At 30.4% G+C, this 17,927-nt stretch overlaps 1 protein-coding gene across 1 annotated transcript in view; it reads right to left on the bottom strand.

Annotated features, from left to right (window-relative positions):
• LOC129987882 (calbindin-32-like) overlaps nt 1-17,927 on the bottom strand; it is a 424,993-nt gene that overhangs the window by 73,431 nt on the left and 333,635 nt on the right. The window contains exon 6 of the mRNA XM_056095864.1: nt 12,055-12,135. Within this exon, the coding sequence (XP_055951839.1) occupies nt 12,055-12,135 (81 nt within the window). The remainder of the gene's footprint in view (nt 1-12,054; nt 12,136-17,927) is intronic.

Raw genomic sequence — 17,927 nt, 5'->3', positions numbered from 1 at the left:
ATCGCTTTTACATATGGCTGCTTCTTCAAAATGAAATAAAACGACGTCACGAAATCAAAAGTATCTTCACTGTCTTCAAACTGCCTTCTGCAAAATAAAGCTTACATATTATTTATATATATATATATATATATATATATATATATATATATATATATATATATATATATATATATATATATATATATATATATATGGCCAATGGTGAGACTAAAAATGTTCGTTTAACAAAAGTCTGTAATATTAATTAATTAATATTGAAAGATGAGCGAGGGTTCTAAAACATCATAAGTGGCTGAATAAAGTCAAAAACTGTACAACAACATAAAATTACATGTATTTTGCTTTTTCTTACGGAAACAGCGGGTACAGGGTAATTTGATAAAATCCAAAATATTTATGACAAAGAGTAAAAATTTAAAATACATACTCTGAAACAAAAGTATATAAAAGTTGACATATTTAATCCACGCATTTTATACATAAATATTCTAAAAGTTAAGAGGCATATCTATATGTTTTATAATTGTTCAAAAAAGTTTTAGACAATGATAAAGAAAAGACGGCCGTTAAATTAAATTATTACCTTCAGATTAGAAAGAGAAGCGAAAGTAGAAAATTTGTTTGAATAGGATTTAAGGAAATGGCTATTATTTTGCTCTGCAGACAGCACAACTCGTCTCTACGCGTCTGCCGTAATGCTTTCATAAACACTTCAGTTCCTTTTTTTAAGAGAATTTAATGAATGCTCTTGCTTCTTCCAGATAAAATACAATTTCTTTAAAAAATCATTGCCTAAGGCAGGATCGATTTATAAAGCGTAAAACGAATTTGAATCACAAGAAAAGTCAAAGGAAGAGACTGTTTGTGTACTATTTGTCGTCGATGTCCGTCGATGAGTTTAAATTTAACCCTTAAATGCATAGCGATGTAGATCTGCACATTATGTTCAAAATCTCATATTTCTATGTAGCAACCTTTGAATAGTGTTTTTCCTTTTAATTTTACCCAAATAGTTTATCGTTTCCAAACGCAACTGGAATCTTTGACACTTTTATTTCTATATCTGTGACAATTTTCATTGTTGGCGCTCTAAATGAGTACTTCATTTCAGCGGGTATTACGATTTACGACTATTTATATTAAAAATAATAAAAAAATATAGGGAAAAATTATTTTTGGATAGAAACGAGTAAAGAATTCTTTTTGCTTATACTGATAAATTTATGCAAGATGCGACTCTGTTTTTGTTATGTAAAAATACATCAATACTCAAATCTACATAAGTTCACTAAACCTAAAGGGTCATCTCATCCTTTGCCGTCAATGGATGTTAAAAAAGACGGAGTTGGTCACTGGCCTATATTTTCAAACAAATTGAGGTGTAAAATTCCATTATGCAAAGGTAGCCCACAGTGGTCATATAGCAAATGCAACGTTCCTTTATGTTTAAATACTAAAAATAATTGTTTCATGAAATTTTCATGTTTTCTAATCTAATAAGAAGTATTATTTATGTCTGAAATATTATATTATTGAAACGCAATAGATTTGTAGAACTCAAGAAGTGATTTTTCTTGATGACGTAGAAATACATCAATGTGTGTGTGTGTGTGTGTTTTGAAAATTAAAATATATATATCTTTTTTTGTGTTTACATTTTAATTACACTCATTCTCCAGTTGGTCTTAAATTTTATTTATTACAAATACAAATTCATGCATTTAAGGGCTAAGACTATATTTACTAAGAACAGTCGAAGTTGGTGATTTTGCAGACGATCATCACTTCCATCTCTGAATCTGAGCAAAGAGTCCTAATGAAATGAACCGAATACTCTCGGCCAACCCCTTCCACCCTCCCCTCCATTGATTCGAACAACAAGTCTTAAGAGAATAAATCCAAAACTGTCGGAAACTACCATAACTACCTTAATTAAATGCAAACTGTGGATTCTCAGTCGAAATTCTCGCCTAATACGTTCTGAAATGATCGGAAGACGAACTAATTCCAGAAAAGTTTAAGGGTGAACCAGAAATGTTAAGATGGTCACATCTGGTTCTAGTTTGCTCTCTATACTATCTATATCTACAGAAGTGTTCAGCATGAACGACTTCTTCATGTGAAATGCTTAGAAACTGACACAGGTGGTTTATTCATTGAAGCACCCCTTTTATCGTGTCTAGACGTATCTGACTCTATAACTTATAGGAACCTAAACTGGAATAGTAAAAGATGGAGCGCAATTGTTTAGGCCTTTGGGATCTTAGCAATTTCTTTTCTTTTCTTTTTCTTTCAGTTTGTTTCAAAATGATCTTCATAGTTATTTCTAAGAGTTGGCTTTCTTGAAATGCTCTGAAATCCTGATCGGCTATATTCGACGCTAACTTTTTATCGTAGATTTCCAGAACAAGAGATGTACCAATTTGTATCTATACTATGGCTTATTGATGATGATGGCTTTTATATGTTGGTAAACGAAAACAATAATAAAGATTTATATATCACCAGGATAAATTCCTCTTCAGATAACATAGTTGTGTTATCATGAACTTTAAGACTGAAAGAATCGACCCATTTCCGTTTCTGAGACCATATTATTTATGAAGTGGCTATTAAACTTATTGTTTATTTAACTATTCTCATGGGATCAATGGCATAATCGTGGAGATATTGTAACTTTAAATCCTTTAATGCACATTGATTCATCTTTTGTACTTCTTAAGTTCTCCGCATTGTTCATTGACCATAAGTGGTTTAATAGTTAATAAACTAATAACATTTTTCATTTCAAATAGATAGATGTTTTAATTAATATCTATACTTATAATAAAGCTCAATGTGTGTGTGTGTATTGGCGCTCTACAGGCCAGGCCATTTGACATACAGCTACCAAATTTGGTACATGTATATCTTAGAGGTCGGTAATGTGCACCTGGGGTCCCTTTTATTGAAATTTTAATTATTAATTAAAAACTAACTTTCCCGCCAAAAAAATCTTCCATTTTCCCCACCGCCAAATGAGAAAGGCTTCAGTTTTTTTTTCTCCCAACAGTAATGAGGCTAGGGTTAACATATTTCGGCGGATTATTTCAAACGATTCTGTTTATTTTCTTAATCTTTTATGCATTTAAAATTAAACATTGTTAATTAATCCAGGTTTCAGATTCATTCTGAAGTACTTTTGAATTAAAATAACACAGAATAAAGGAAATTAAAAATGCATAATCTGCATAGCGTTACCCCAACTGGCGTAGAAAAATTCACACATTTGCGTTACTGTAAAAGGCGAAGAAAATTCACGCATGCGCACTGTGTTCTGATTGTTGGCATGGCAACCATTATCAACGGACGATTTAAATTACTTTTAGGTTAGTTGTATGCTTTTGTAAGTAAATTGTATTTACGTTAGTTATATATTTTTTGTATATGCTTATAGTTTTAAGTACATCGTTTTTTAAGTAGTTTTTTTAACCTGTTTTCAATGATTTAAATTATTTTTAGGTTAGTTGCATGCTTTTGTAATTAAATTGTATTTATGTTAGTTATATATTTTTTTGTATATGCTTATAGTTTTAAGTACATCGTTTTTTAAGTAGTTTTTTTAAACCTGTTTTAGACCGATTATTTTAAAGGATTCCTTTTATTTTCTTAGTGTTTGATGCATTTAAAATGAAACATTGTTAATGAATCGATCTGTTCATGATGAATCTAAGAAAATTTTGTTGACAAATTCTTGAGATATTATATAAATTAAGAAAGATATTCTTTATTGCCCATAAAGTTTAAATGCTCAGTGACTCTATTATCAGTATTATATTATTTAAAAAATGCTTTGTTTCAGTAAAAAATATTATGATATTAATTGCAGATTAATCATTTACACTTTAATTTAAAGCATAAATTCTACGAGGGGTAACAGAAAATTAGAAAATACATATCACGTTATGACTGAAGGCCTTTATAATATTATGAGTGAATTATATGACTATCAAAACTTGAAGTTTTAAAATATTTTGCTGAAGAATCAATTAAAGTTGGAATTGCATAAAATATTTAATTATTAAAATTTTAACGAACATTAAGATTGGCGAACCGGCTGGTCGCCAAAGGCGGCTAGTATTTAATAAAGAATTAAGTGCAAGATTTTTCCACATTTTTATTCTGTATATTCTTTACTATATTTAAGAGATTTGGACGATTTAAAGTGAACAATGGCAGTATAGAGCAAGATAAGAAAGATTTTATTACTAAGTCAAACTTTGGCTATAACATAATAAAATGCTACCCATTTTTATCATTAAAAATTTCTCAAAAAACAAATTTTCTCATTAAAAAGGTATATATTAATATATTTTACAATTTATTTTAAAATAAATAAATGTTATTAAAATATTTCATTGGTGATATCCAAACACTTGTACATCAATTGCAGCTACTTAACCCTTTCTAATGAAAGTTATTCCGTGTATCATATTTACATAACATTATTTCAAGATCAGCAGCTTATTTTACTGATCAAAAAACAGTCGAATCTCTATATAATGAACTATCATGCATCGAAAATCTCTATATATCAAACTTTTTCACGATTCTGGATTTTTAGGTGAATAGTTCCTGTATATCGAACATAAATGTTTTGAATAAAATAATTATCTATAGATATTGCAGTCAAAAAGCACCAATTCGTTTCATTTAAAAGCAGGAATATTAAAAAAAATTAAAGAAAAAACTTTTTTCTACAATTTGTCCACTAATTGCAACCACGTATCGCTTTCTTATGAAGATTTTGCCACATTTACATTCCTGCAATATCATTTGCCTACTTTACTATTCAAATACAGCCAACTCTATATATCAAATTATCATACATCGAAAATCTTTAAACATCAAAACTTTTCATGAATTTTTGATTCTGAATAGAAAATTACTTTACGTATGTCGAATAGAAATATTTCACATAAAATAGTTATATATGTATGTATACATATAGAGATAGATAGATATATGTGTTAAAAAGCACCCATGCATTTCGTTCAAAAGAAGAAATATAACAAAATAAACTATATTTTCTTGCAATAAAATTCATGTAAGATTGGTTATGTACAAAATGCTCTGTATAGAAAAAAAAAACCCTGTAGGCATTCCTGATGAATCGTGTTACTTTTAACTTCTGTTCTACAAATAAAAATTTTTTTTCTATCATGAAGCGAAATTTTTACAACAAATTCAGTTACATCTTACAATTGTTAATGTCATTAAGGCTTCAACGTGGAAATTTTTAAGTATGGAAAAAAAACCATTTTAATAAATAGCATAAAATGTGGGACAGAATAAAAAACAATAAACAAAATCAAGTAAAAAGAAATCGAAGATTTAAGTTCTTGGAATTTAAAAAGATAGAAGATTCAGTATTGAAATGGTTCAAAATGACACGAGACAAAAATAGGGTCGTGAGCGGACAGCTAATTAAGTATAAAGTGACAGATTGTGCCACAAATTTGGAAGTTTTCGACTTGAAAGCTATCTGTGGTTGACTCAATAAATTATAAAAAAGGAAATGATAGGCAATAAAATATAATATCAGACGAAAATGTCGAGAAGTTTGCAACTTATAATAGAACTTATCAAAATTTCTATGCATTGAAATTTCTGTTTATCGAATTTTTTTTAGGAGTCTTGAATTTCGATATACAGAAGTTCTAGTATTTTTAACAGAACGATAGCAACGGTGACGGACCAATTGTAAGCTACGGTTCAATTACGGATTTAATCTTTTCTCTAGTATGTGATATTTACCATAAACATAATAAAAAGAAATTTCAATTAAATTATTACTTAGATATTAACTTTCTACGGAAAATAAATTTGTCAACTATTGAAGCAAGAACAAGTAAGAGGCTTTCATTTAGCCATAAAATACAAGTTCATTTTTCATGTTTATATGCATATAACGGATATTTTCTCATTTACAATAAAAGCATTTTGTGTCACATACTCAAAGTAGTAATATAACGTTATTCGACGATACGTTGTCATATGTGTTTTAATATATTATATACCATCATGAAAACAAATACTGCTTTGAAAAAAATATATCATAAGAAAATCGGATGCAGAGTTATACCTAGTACAGAATTCTTTTGATATAACAGATCCAATTTTCTTGATTTGTTTACTTTAAGGTACGCATAGGTGCATAGCAGATATGCTATAAAATTCAAATATATTCTTTACTATGTCTAGACAAGTAATCTTCGCTGACTAACTATAGGGAAGATTCCTTGGTTTACGAGTTTAGTGGTTGATAACAAGTTTGATGTGACTAGAGGGCGTTTTTCAATGGTGTTTTATGAATCGAAGGAGCTGTCTAAATCGGTGTAACTGAGCATAAAACGTTAGTTATAAGCATTTACATTTTTGCATTAAATTCTAATCAAAGAAAGAGCAATGTAGGAGTTGGAAGATTTAAAATAAGGAGACTTTATTAGAGACTTTAACGCGTTTATGTGGGAAGTTTTTGAAGCAGAGGGAAGAAAATGGATCTCTAAGCTTTTAAATTCACATGCGAAATCACTTTAATATAAAAGCACCATTTTATAACAAACGTTGGTTTGCATTGATTTTTGATTTCACGGTAGGAATGCAAGATTTGGCGATGCTGCGCCAAACGCCAGTTTGGCAGGCATTGTAACGCGCTATTAATTTGAAATTGTCTATTTATATAAGAATGCGAAAATTCTGCAAAGAGAATATATTTAAAAAAGGATTAAAATATATAAAAAAAATATAAAACATAAAATAAAATAAGGTATATAAAATAACTAACTGACCTGGCAAACGTTGTTCTGCCATATAAATTATTTCTAGTGAATATTTCGGTTGTTAATTAAAAAATAACGAATTTATTGTAAGTGTGTGAGGATGGGATCTATGACAGAAAGCGGAATGGAGTGCTGTAGACAGCAATCGCCGATAAAAAAAGAACGCCAACCATTCATTTTCTCAATACAATGTATTTCATTAACGTAACGAACATGTACACTGCATGAAAGTTAAATGTGAAGTGAAAAAAAGTAATAATTTTTTTATCCTAACGTATGAAAATGAAATAAAGAAAATCAATATTCATTTCGAAGAGCAAATGAGTGTACGATATTTTTTGTCTGTCCGTCTTTAGCCAACACAAATAAGCTCGACGGTTTGCCCACGCCAGAACATGCTACTTATAATTAATTGTCCGTGTGAAAAACATGATGTGCCCAAATCGAAGCCGCAAACAGACATGGTTTGGCTTTGCAACTTATTGTCATTGCGAATGCCAATCTAATAGGAAATTGAACGCGTTTGAATTCAATTGGCACGTCTGTCAGAATCATTGGAATTCGTAGCAGCAAAAAAATTTTCGGCTCGGAATTTGTCATTCAAAATGGTGGCTTCAATAACGTTTTTCATCAATTTTTTAATGACCAATCGCGTGTCATGGCACAGCCATGGTGTTTCAAGTTCCTAAGTAAAATAACCGGAGATCCAGCGTAGAAGTTGTGGTGACATGCCTGGCAACTCCAGTGAGTTCAAAAACTCAGTCGGATAATTTACAGCTTCGTTAACATCGCAAACTGTGTCGACCGATTTGTATGATACCAAGTCGCCTGGGAACGACTGCTATGTCTTGAAGTTTAAATCGTCGACATCCACATTTTTTTGCTGCCAAAATGGCTTTTCCTGCCACCCACGCATGATTTATGTATTGTGTGCATACATCGGGAAATATGCGGTCAATGAGATTTTGCGAATCAACGACAGTGCAGAAATGAGTGGGCAATTTTATGCATCTAGTATTTTCATAGACAGTCACTTTTCCATCGCCAATATCTAACAATTGGTCCGAGAATGTGTCAGCAGATAGATCGTCTAGCATTTGGACGTTTATTTTTAGCTGGACTTTTTCAACATTACGCCATTTTGACGATGATTTCAAGCAAGCGTTGATCTCATCAGCGTAGTTGAACGTGGATAGGTACACCCCAATTACCTAGCGTTATGAAATATACTTTACGACCTATTCTCATATCTTCAAAATACACATAAAACATTTCATAAAAATCGATCGAGCCGTTTCGGAGGAATACGAACACAAGCACCATGACACGAGATTTGTATATATTAGATATATAAAAAATGAGTATATAAAAGCGTTTGCTTTTCATTTTCTGTTTCAACACAGGAAGGCAAGATTTGGCAATGCTGCTCCAAACATTAATTTGAAAGGCACTGTAACGCGCTATTAATCTGATACTATTGGATTTTCGCTTTCCCATATGAATATGCAAAGATAAAATATAAAAACGATCCCGAAATTTTGATAAATCTTCATGTTTCAGACATTCTTGATTCGGAAATACGCATGTTTGGTACTATATGTGTTTGCGAATCTGTGAGCATGATAGCTCAGAAAAGTAACATGCAAAGGATATGAAATTTATAAGTGGCATTTCAGCCAAATTCAAAGATTCAATTCAACTTTTAACGAAATAAATCAATGGGAAGTCTTTCTTTCTGTCTCTTCATGTCCAAATAAATGGGATAACTCAAAATCGGGAATGACGTAATGGATGAAATTAACAATTGGATTTATAATTGAAAATGATCGAGAATTTTGAGCCCAATCTTCAGAGAGGTTGACCATGAATACACAGTTTTGCAATAATAAGTGTTTGTCAGTTTGCGAGAGTGGTAACTAAAAAAAAGTAATATGCAAAGGGCATGAAATTTAGTAACATTTCAACCAAATCTGGAGATTCAATTCAATTTTAGACGCAATAAATCAATGGAAAATCTTTCTTTCTATCTGTTCATATCCAAATGAATATGATAACTCAAAATCAGGAGCGTCATGATAGATGAAATTAACCATTAGATTTATCATCAAAATTATTGAAAAGTTTGACCTCAATCTTCAAAGGGTTGGTCATATGCCAGTCTGTGTAACAGTGAGCATGAAAAGCTGAAAATGAAACGATTTCGATCAATTAAATTTGGTATGCAGTATTGTCATCAAAATGTATGAAAGGTCAAGATAAACACTCAAAATCCTAACTCAGTTTTCTTCTTCGTACTTTGAAGCACAGAGCGCTCTATAATATGATAGTTTATTTGCTCTCTAAACGTATGACAAAAATGCTTCGAAAATTTTTATATCTAATTTTTTGTATTAGAAATCTCTATGCTGTTTAATTACCCTTCATCAATAGGGGTTAACTGTTAATTTAAAGAATGGCCAATTCATTGATTACAGGAATGTTTAATATTCTGGCTACTCTGCCCCCCTTAATTAAAGTATTAGTATTAAATCTTATTGATCGGATCGCCGCGACAGCAACTTTGGCAGGAGCTATGGTTGAATCCTAAAGGTTATCACCGGCCACGGTACAACCCTTCCCATGAGAAGCACGTGCCATCATCGATAGGAAGTGACCGACCTCCAAAATTTCTATACCTACCAGGGTGGTGGTGAGAATCAACTACTATATTGGAAACTTCTCATCCTCATTTCTAAGGTCCCCCCCCCTCGGTGGGATAGAAGAATGCAATGCATATAATGTACAGCATATTATATCATAAATATATACAATAAATGTTCGTATTTCCCGTTTTTAAAATTTAATTTTGATTTTTGTTCCAATTTAAATGGCAATTTAAGTATATAAAATGTAAATATTTCATAAATAGGAATTATAAAATTAAAAATAAAAAGGCATTTTGAAGAACAAGTAGTCTCAGTTCCTTTAAACTTCTTTCTGTAAGATTGTCAGTAAAATGTAACTGATTAATATGATGACAGGATAACATCAGAAGCTGTTTGTTTAACTTGGCTTTCAACCGGAAACGAAACAACTGTTTGAAACATCTGCAGAGTATGTGAGTGTTAATACACGGAAAAGAAAATGTTTCCAGAATGATGTCATTCAATGATTCATTTGTGGCTTTGGAAGCATAACATTTTGAGTACGTTTTGTTATAGAATTCATCGCTTATAAAGGGATAAGAAGATGCGGAATATCTGTGAGAATTCTGGTTTTCGATTTCTTTTTCTATATTGGAAAAATTTCTCGTATTCGTCCCAATTTCTAGTAAAAATAAATGAGAATGTGTGTTAGCATTCTATAAGGCAAACTATTTGGTCTAAGACCACCAAATATAGCATAGATATAATTTAAGATGTACGTCAATTTTACGTTTTTAATTTTAACTTTAAAAATCCAGTTTTTTCACAGTAGGTCATTAATACATGTTTAAACTCATTTCAGTGAGAAAAAACCATATTACACTAATTATTAATTAATTAAATAATATTTAATGAGCTAATTAGCCTATTTTTTGAAACATGATATCTTAAATTCTAATTTGTACAGACACACAATTCTAGTTGGAAATGATGCCTAATATTAGTCTTCATGTTGTCTACCTCAAGCAAATTATAAAAACGTATAGTTTTTTTTAAATAATTTTTTCATCAACGATGAATAGGAAAAGCGAGATTTTTTCTGTAATTTTATTTTTTAAACAGCTATTAAAACTATATTTCTATAAATATAACTTTGATTGAGGCCCAAAACATCCGCTATTTCATACAGATTATTTTGATATTTGGTTCATTTCTTGTTGAGTTATGATTGTTTGGATGAAGCAACATAGGGGGAAAATATTCTTCATAAAATGAGTTTTAAAAACACCTTAACTAGAGTTTTTAATGAAAGCACCTCAAGAAAAATAATTATAACTCGAGAAATATTTCGAATATTGACAACATCTTGGTATTGTTTGAAAGCTAAAGGATCAGAAAACATTATTAAGCAATAAAAAAATATTCGATATTTTGAACGATTTTCGAAGTTTCAAGTGTGTCCATACACTTTAAAGGCGGAAAAGTGCGTCTCGGAGCAGCTGTTTGAAATCTTAATTACAAATTAAGCCTGATTTTGGTGTTTTTCCTCGATAAGTTTCGCAAATATTACTACACAAAACGAATTTTTACATCATTTTATATTTTAAAAATTTGAAGATACCAATGTAATTGCCTTGCAATACTTTTTTGCCAGTTTTATTAAAAAAATTTTATTACCTACATTTCAATTATAGATTACATCGTTACAAACTGTTGAAGTTCACACTGTTTTAATCAAAGAGTAATCTTCTTCCATTGTTGAAAAATGAGGAAGAGAGACTCTATTGAATTTTGTGCAGTTTTATTTGAGGAATATGAAAGTGAAGTTTCAGTAATGAGATATTGAAAGATATATTAACTGGAAGTTGTTTTTAATAACTATGACGTCATGGAACATGATTTCACTAAGTATTCATAAGCTGAATATATTTAGATAAATTGTTTATTTTACACTTTAACTGTTTCTCATTAGTTAATTTATAGAATACCTAGTTGTTTCATAGAATAACTAGTTAAAGTGTCAAATTAATAACATATTACAAACTTTAACGGACACGATCAGTTATTTCATGGAATAACTAGGTATTCTATGAAATAACTGCATTATATACTTTAACGGTAACATATACATCCAGTTACGCATAAGATATTTCATTAAAGTAAACACAACAAATATTCCCTGGAGAACCAGCTGATCATCAAAGGCGGATAGTTTTGAATAAAATATCATGATCTATACTTATAAGTTAATGATTCTATAAAAACATAAAATTAATAATTAGATTGATTTAAATTTCTTTTAATTAAATTCGGAAGAATAATTTTTCTCGACGTTGAATTAAGTGCATGAATATAATCACATTCACAAAGTGTAAGGGCAGTTCAATATTATAGTTTTCATACATTTATGAAACAATATAAGTAATAACATATTTTTTGAATTCTTTTGCGCCAGTGGTACAGAAGTCAGTATCTCCTGGATAACCGATGATATTTCTGATTTCGGATTTTTTGCCCATTTTTGAAATCCAGTTTAAATATCTACATTTATCAATCTATCATTTCATTCTTTCAGAATATGGAAATCAGAATTTAAAGGTACTTACAAGTGTGTCTGTGTATTCAATGAGTTTGTCTTCATCAATTATCTCTTTTCGAGCTTCGTGCAGCAGATCCTTCAAGAAATTCTGAAAAAGAAACCAAATTTATTACATTTCAGACATAAACAAATATGCTTATATTACAATAATGGTCTATATAGAAGGCGCCGCTTGTAGTGATCTCATTGTGACCAAACCAAAACGATCACTATATCCAAAATCCAAGTTCAGTACATCCAATAATAAAACAAATAATACAATTTTATAAGTATGAAGTGACAGCAGAAAAACATATACATCACAATTCACATTATTTATTTGATTTTCCAATTCGACGCAATGTACAGAATTAAAAAAGATCCCCTTTTCAATCTTTTAAACATTGTGAAGAATCGATATGGACTATTGAATCATCAAGAATTCGTTGGATAAACTTTTCATTAAGCAATGTTTTGTAGAATGGTAATCGACTCATCTTCTTTAGATTCAAAGGACTTTCAGAGTTTCATGAGCTGATAAGGTTTACTTCTTTGGTTGGTCTTTATCATCATCTTCATGCTGCAGGTTATCATCTCTTTGATTCATCCGTGTATAACAAATCGCTTATACTGGGAATTTTTAGCTATTTAATAATTTATATCAACGTTGAACTAGTCTCATAATCTTCGACAGGAAAATCCGTGGAATTTGCAATGAACAAATGTCATCTTTATTGGTCGTAATAAAACTTCCATACCGAATCGCTGGGCAACGAATTTGATTATTACAAGTGAACTGTTGATCACTAGAACCGGTGGAATTTGTGTATTTAGGCAGGGGAGTTTTACTCTTTCCTATTTTGATCAGTAAAATCTATTGGTTTTTACATCCATGTTCACTACAAGCGGTGCCGTATGTATTACCATGCTGAAGGTATGAAAAATCAGTTCTTTCAACTTATTTGTTTATTTGTTTTTCATTATGAAGGTTGTATTAAAATACCACGTAAACATTTTTAAGGGAAGATGCAGAAAATAAATACTATTTATATAACAGCAAAACTCACGCAGTGTTTCCTGTGACATAAGAAAGCAAGATAAATCGCAACCATAACAACGTAAAGCAAAGCTAAGAAACTGGAATAAAAAAGATTTAACATAGATTTTGTATTTTTATTTTTTCGCTGACAACACTATTACCTGATGAATTGCAGACGATAAAAGACGATAATAATTGTCTGTTGTTAAATGAAAATATCTTAAAAAAGAGACAAAGAAAAAAAATTAGAAATTTTGTACAAATGATATAATAGAATTTAAATATTATAAAAATAATTTCCATAATTCTTTTTTGATTTCCTAATTTGGCTCAGTGTCAAATCAGCAAAGTAGACTTCACGGAAAGAAAATTAATCAGGCCTTTTGATTTTTTAAGTTTTAAATTAGAGAAAAATGTTTCAATAATTACCTTAAAAAATGGGGGAAAAAACGTAATTAAAATGTCGGGTGCAGAAATTTTAGTTTTAATTCCTTACATTTTTTTTTTGAGAAAAATGACTATCTTTTTATAATTTCTCAAAATTCAGTAAATAATATCATAAGTTTCTACAAAACAATTGCTTGGTCCCTTTGATAGAATGCTGATTTTTTTTCTGAAATTATAAAAAACAAAATTACGGATAAATATGAGGTGAATATCATCCCAAACTATATAAAATATCGAATACATATTTTCTACATAACATTTTTAAATTTTTACTCCAAGGTACGTTGTATTTCCTACTATTTATACATCATTAAAAATATTTGTATTCCAAATTTAAATGCTGTCAATGCAATAGGTTTGTCTGGACCCTGCATACACGCGCAAAAACGCCGTATTCAGCTTAATTTTTAATTAAGTAAAATTCTAATTAATATTTAAAAAATCGCTCCGACGTGCACACTTCTACCATTCCAGGTCCATATTCGAAATTTGGTAGCTGTAAGTCAAGGAGCTTGACATTATAGAAGGAACGAACGAACACACACACACGCACACACGCACGCACACACACACACACACACACACACACACACACACACACACACACACACACACACACACACACACACACACACACACACACACACACACACACTTCTATTATAAACATATACAAAAACAATAACAAAATAGCCATTTATACGGTATAGAAAATACATGAACATAATATAAGAAGATCTTTAGACTGCTTTTTAAGGTGGAATTTCAAAACATGAATTGGTGAACGCAGAATAAACTTTTAAAAAAGTGTTCCGACTCATTAATATGTCATGTTTGCTAAGCATTAGTGCTATAAATATTGCCGATTATTTATAAATTAGCTGGAGTTTTACGCCATCTGTTAAGAACTGTACTCAGCTATATGAAATCAACTCAGTTTGAGATATAATTGTTTCTGAAAAAAAGAAAAATAAAATTATAATGATACCTTTATCTAAAACTAATCGTTGCATCTTATACTGTCTACTGTATAACAAAATGCAATACAGTTAATTTTGTATGACAAAAATATGAACACTGGATGCAATTTACAAATGGAAAGCCAGAAATCTCGAAAATGAGGATTAACATAATTGAGAATCAGACTAAACAAACCGACAATTTTCAATAAGCTGAATTAAGCATCCTATTTTTTAAATTTCGAGAAGTTAAAGTTCTTTTAGTTCACTCTGGATTTCCAAGATAACGTTATTTCCATTTCTATTAAGACGCCTAGCTAAAATTATGAGTTTAGCAACTTCGGGCTTAAAGTCTCATTTATTATACTTCTTTCACAGAAGCAATTCCTATCACATGCTGCCCAAGTAATGACAAACTATTTTCAAAACCGCAAATCTCTTCGCTTCATTTCAGCGGCCATTCTTCCCAATCCATCATCTTATATCGCAAACTACTTATAAGGCGTTGATCCACGCGGAGTTTGGCAAAAACAATTTCGGAGGTAGCATTTCTTTCTTTCTTCCCCTTCTCTCGGCAAGTCAATCCTTTATTTGTCCCTTCCAGTCCAGCAAGTCGATCGTGGACTTAGAGTAGATAAACCGAACACTAGGGTCTAATTAACTAGGAATTCATTTATGGTAGATTAAGCAGGATAGACTGCGAAGCGTTATTTGATTAGTCCCACAGCGTGGGTCTATTAGAGTAGACAGCGGGGCTGGCTAACGAGGAGGAGTGTTGCTCTTGACGCTAGCCAGAGATGTATCTACCAGGGTCAAAGGAGTTCGCTTCGTTTCAGTAATTATGCAGTACTAACACGGTTTGTTAAACTTTTCTGAGGAAATAAAAATGATGGATGCGTCATATATGTTTATGTAATTACGTTAAAATTAGGAGGATTAAATATTAGATATATATATATGAAATATGGAAGAGATATTATATAGGGATAAGTGTCCAGCATTCAAATAAACTTTTCATTGCATTTTTAAAAAGTAATAGCAGTTTAAATTTAAAACAAAGCTTTAATTATGATATCTATCGATATTCAAAATTAGAATCGAAGAAAAGGATTAATATATTTTGTTGGAATACTTATTTGATGAAATGACAGTGAAATATCAGTTTTCCAAATAATACAATTTTCCTTTTTCTTTTTTTATTTATAATCATATTTTGAAATTCAGGATGGATTTATAATTTAATAAAAGGTTAATAAGTTTTGATATGAATGATTTGGAGAAAAGATTGAATTATTTTTGACTGAAAAAAAAGACTTATTAAAGATGACAAACTGAAAACCAATGAGATTATTTCATAATTTTCGTTCAACGGATCTAGGCATCGTATTTTTTTGGAAAATCAGAATGGATCAAAATAATTTTAACTCCTTTATATTCGATACCAGCACTTGAATCAAATGGCTTGTTTTTTCAATATTTATAAATCATGATGAGTATCTCATTTGAGTTAAAATTGTAGTTTGGTCTATCTCATAAGATTATATGCTATTAAGAATCTATGGTATTTTTTCCCTGCTATTTAAATCTCATCATTGAGGGATTACAGATAATTAATTCTGAATAGGCGGCAGGTTAGAGATCCCTAAGCTTAGTGACCATTTCATGATACATACGAGAACTCTCAAAAACGCAGATATTTTAACAATATCAGTTTTAGGACTCGAAGTCTGCAGATTCTTCTAGAACATTCTACGCCCTATTAAAAAAATCTACAAACGCGAGATAATTACAATTTATCTGTTTAGCTAATTACCTCTCTGGTGCATCGATCGCAGAGTGAGCTTTCTAGCTGCATGGAGTGTTATTGCAGTATTCTCTCTGATTATGTTGTCAGTTTCTAAAAGTGATTTTCCTTGTTTATGCCTCCTTTGCGTTTTTCATTATTCAACGTGTTGGAAAATCTTGCACCATATATCTACCGGATGATTTCTGGTATATGGGCACTTCCTACATGTAATAAATACCCTGTTCATCTATTAGAATTTCTGGACATCCATTTGAGTTTCAAATCATTTAAAACGAATTGAACATCGTAAAAGGCGGATAAAAAAAGATGTGTTTTTGCTACCTGAGCATATTTTTCATGGAATTGCTTACAATTATTGGCTACGTTTTATTTCTTTTTATGTACAACCACCAGATGATTTCTTTGATGGAGTACACCCATGGCAACAGTCTGTTACAACAGAGCAATCGTAAAAGAAGACTAAAAATTGTATCACAATTTAATTTTTTTATGATCATTTATTACGAAATTTCATTTTTTTTTCTTATTATGGATGTTATCAAATTTCATTGCGTTCAAATTTTGTCAAAAATCACTTATATATATATATATTTCCAATTCTGAATAGTTGCTTCAGTTTTTTTTTCTTTCTTTTTTTAAATATCGTCAAGAAGATAGCGGCAGCTTTTTCATGCTGGTGTTCACAAAACTATAGCATATTGTGATTATTTAAGACTTAAAAGCCTTTTTATTGCAGTATAAAGCGTTGTCGATTCGAGGAACCTCAAATTTTATAGCTAATAAGAAATTAATTAAAAAATTTTTTTTTCTAATATAGGGAAAATAAATAATTACTTAAATTCCTTTTTTTATATTTAAAATAATTAAGGGGAGAAAAACTAATGTTCACTCTCTTGTTTCCACACACTGATTCGATTTCTACATTTTTTTATATGAGAGATTATGATCGCTATATATGGCATTAATGGTCTTCTAATCTTCCATTTTCTAGAGAAACCTTAGAAATATTCTCCATAAAAACCCTCAAGAATTTCGCAATTTCAACTGGTATACAGATTTTTTCCAACTTTTCTTTCGTTTGAACACTTATGGCGTTAAGATGCATCAACAATGGTTGCTTGTCCTCTCTTATGTCCTCTATATTATAGAGATGTTGCAAGAAAATAAATCTCCAGTTAGAACAATTGGACCGATTTCCCCTACTTTATCCAACAGTTAATTACACCATTTTGGGGCAAACCAAGTGGAATATTTTATGGTTGTTGTGCAAATACGATTTAAAATAGCATTTTTAATTGGTCTGAGAAGATATATTTAGCAAAAATGGTTGACACAATTAAATTAATGCTAATTACATAAAGAGAAACGGTTGCCTAATAAAGATAATATTAAGTATTATTTAACTGAGAGCAGTGACGCATTACGTAAGGTTTTCGCAGCACTAATTTAATTGTTACCAAATATGTATAAAATTTTTGGCAACGTAAAAACATTTTTCAATGGGACAATATCGCTTTCATAATGACAAAAGCAAAGAATTAAAAAAGAGCATGCAAGGAAAAAAAAATCATATTCATTTCTCTTTTAAGAAGTCAAATTGTTAAATCAGGGAATCTTCAGGAGCTGTCACATGGCTTAGAATATGAACT

Source organism: Argiope bruennichi, chromosome 10 (genome assembly GCF_947563725.1).
Source record: "Argiope bruennichi chromosome 10, qqArgBrue1.1, whole genome shotgun sequence".
Classification (NCBI taxonomy): Eukaryota; Metazoa; Arthropoda; class Arachnida; order Araneae; family Araneidae; genus Argiope; species Argiope bruennichi.
The sequence above is the reverse complement of the archived record's forward strand: the minus strand, read 5'-3'. Positions and strand labels throughout refer to the sequence as shown.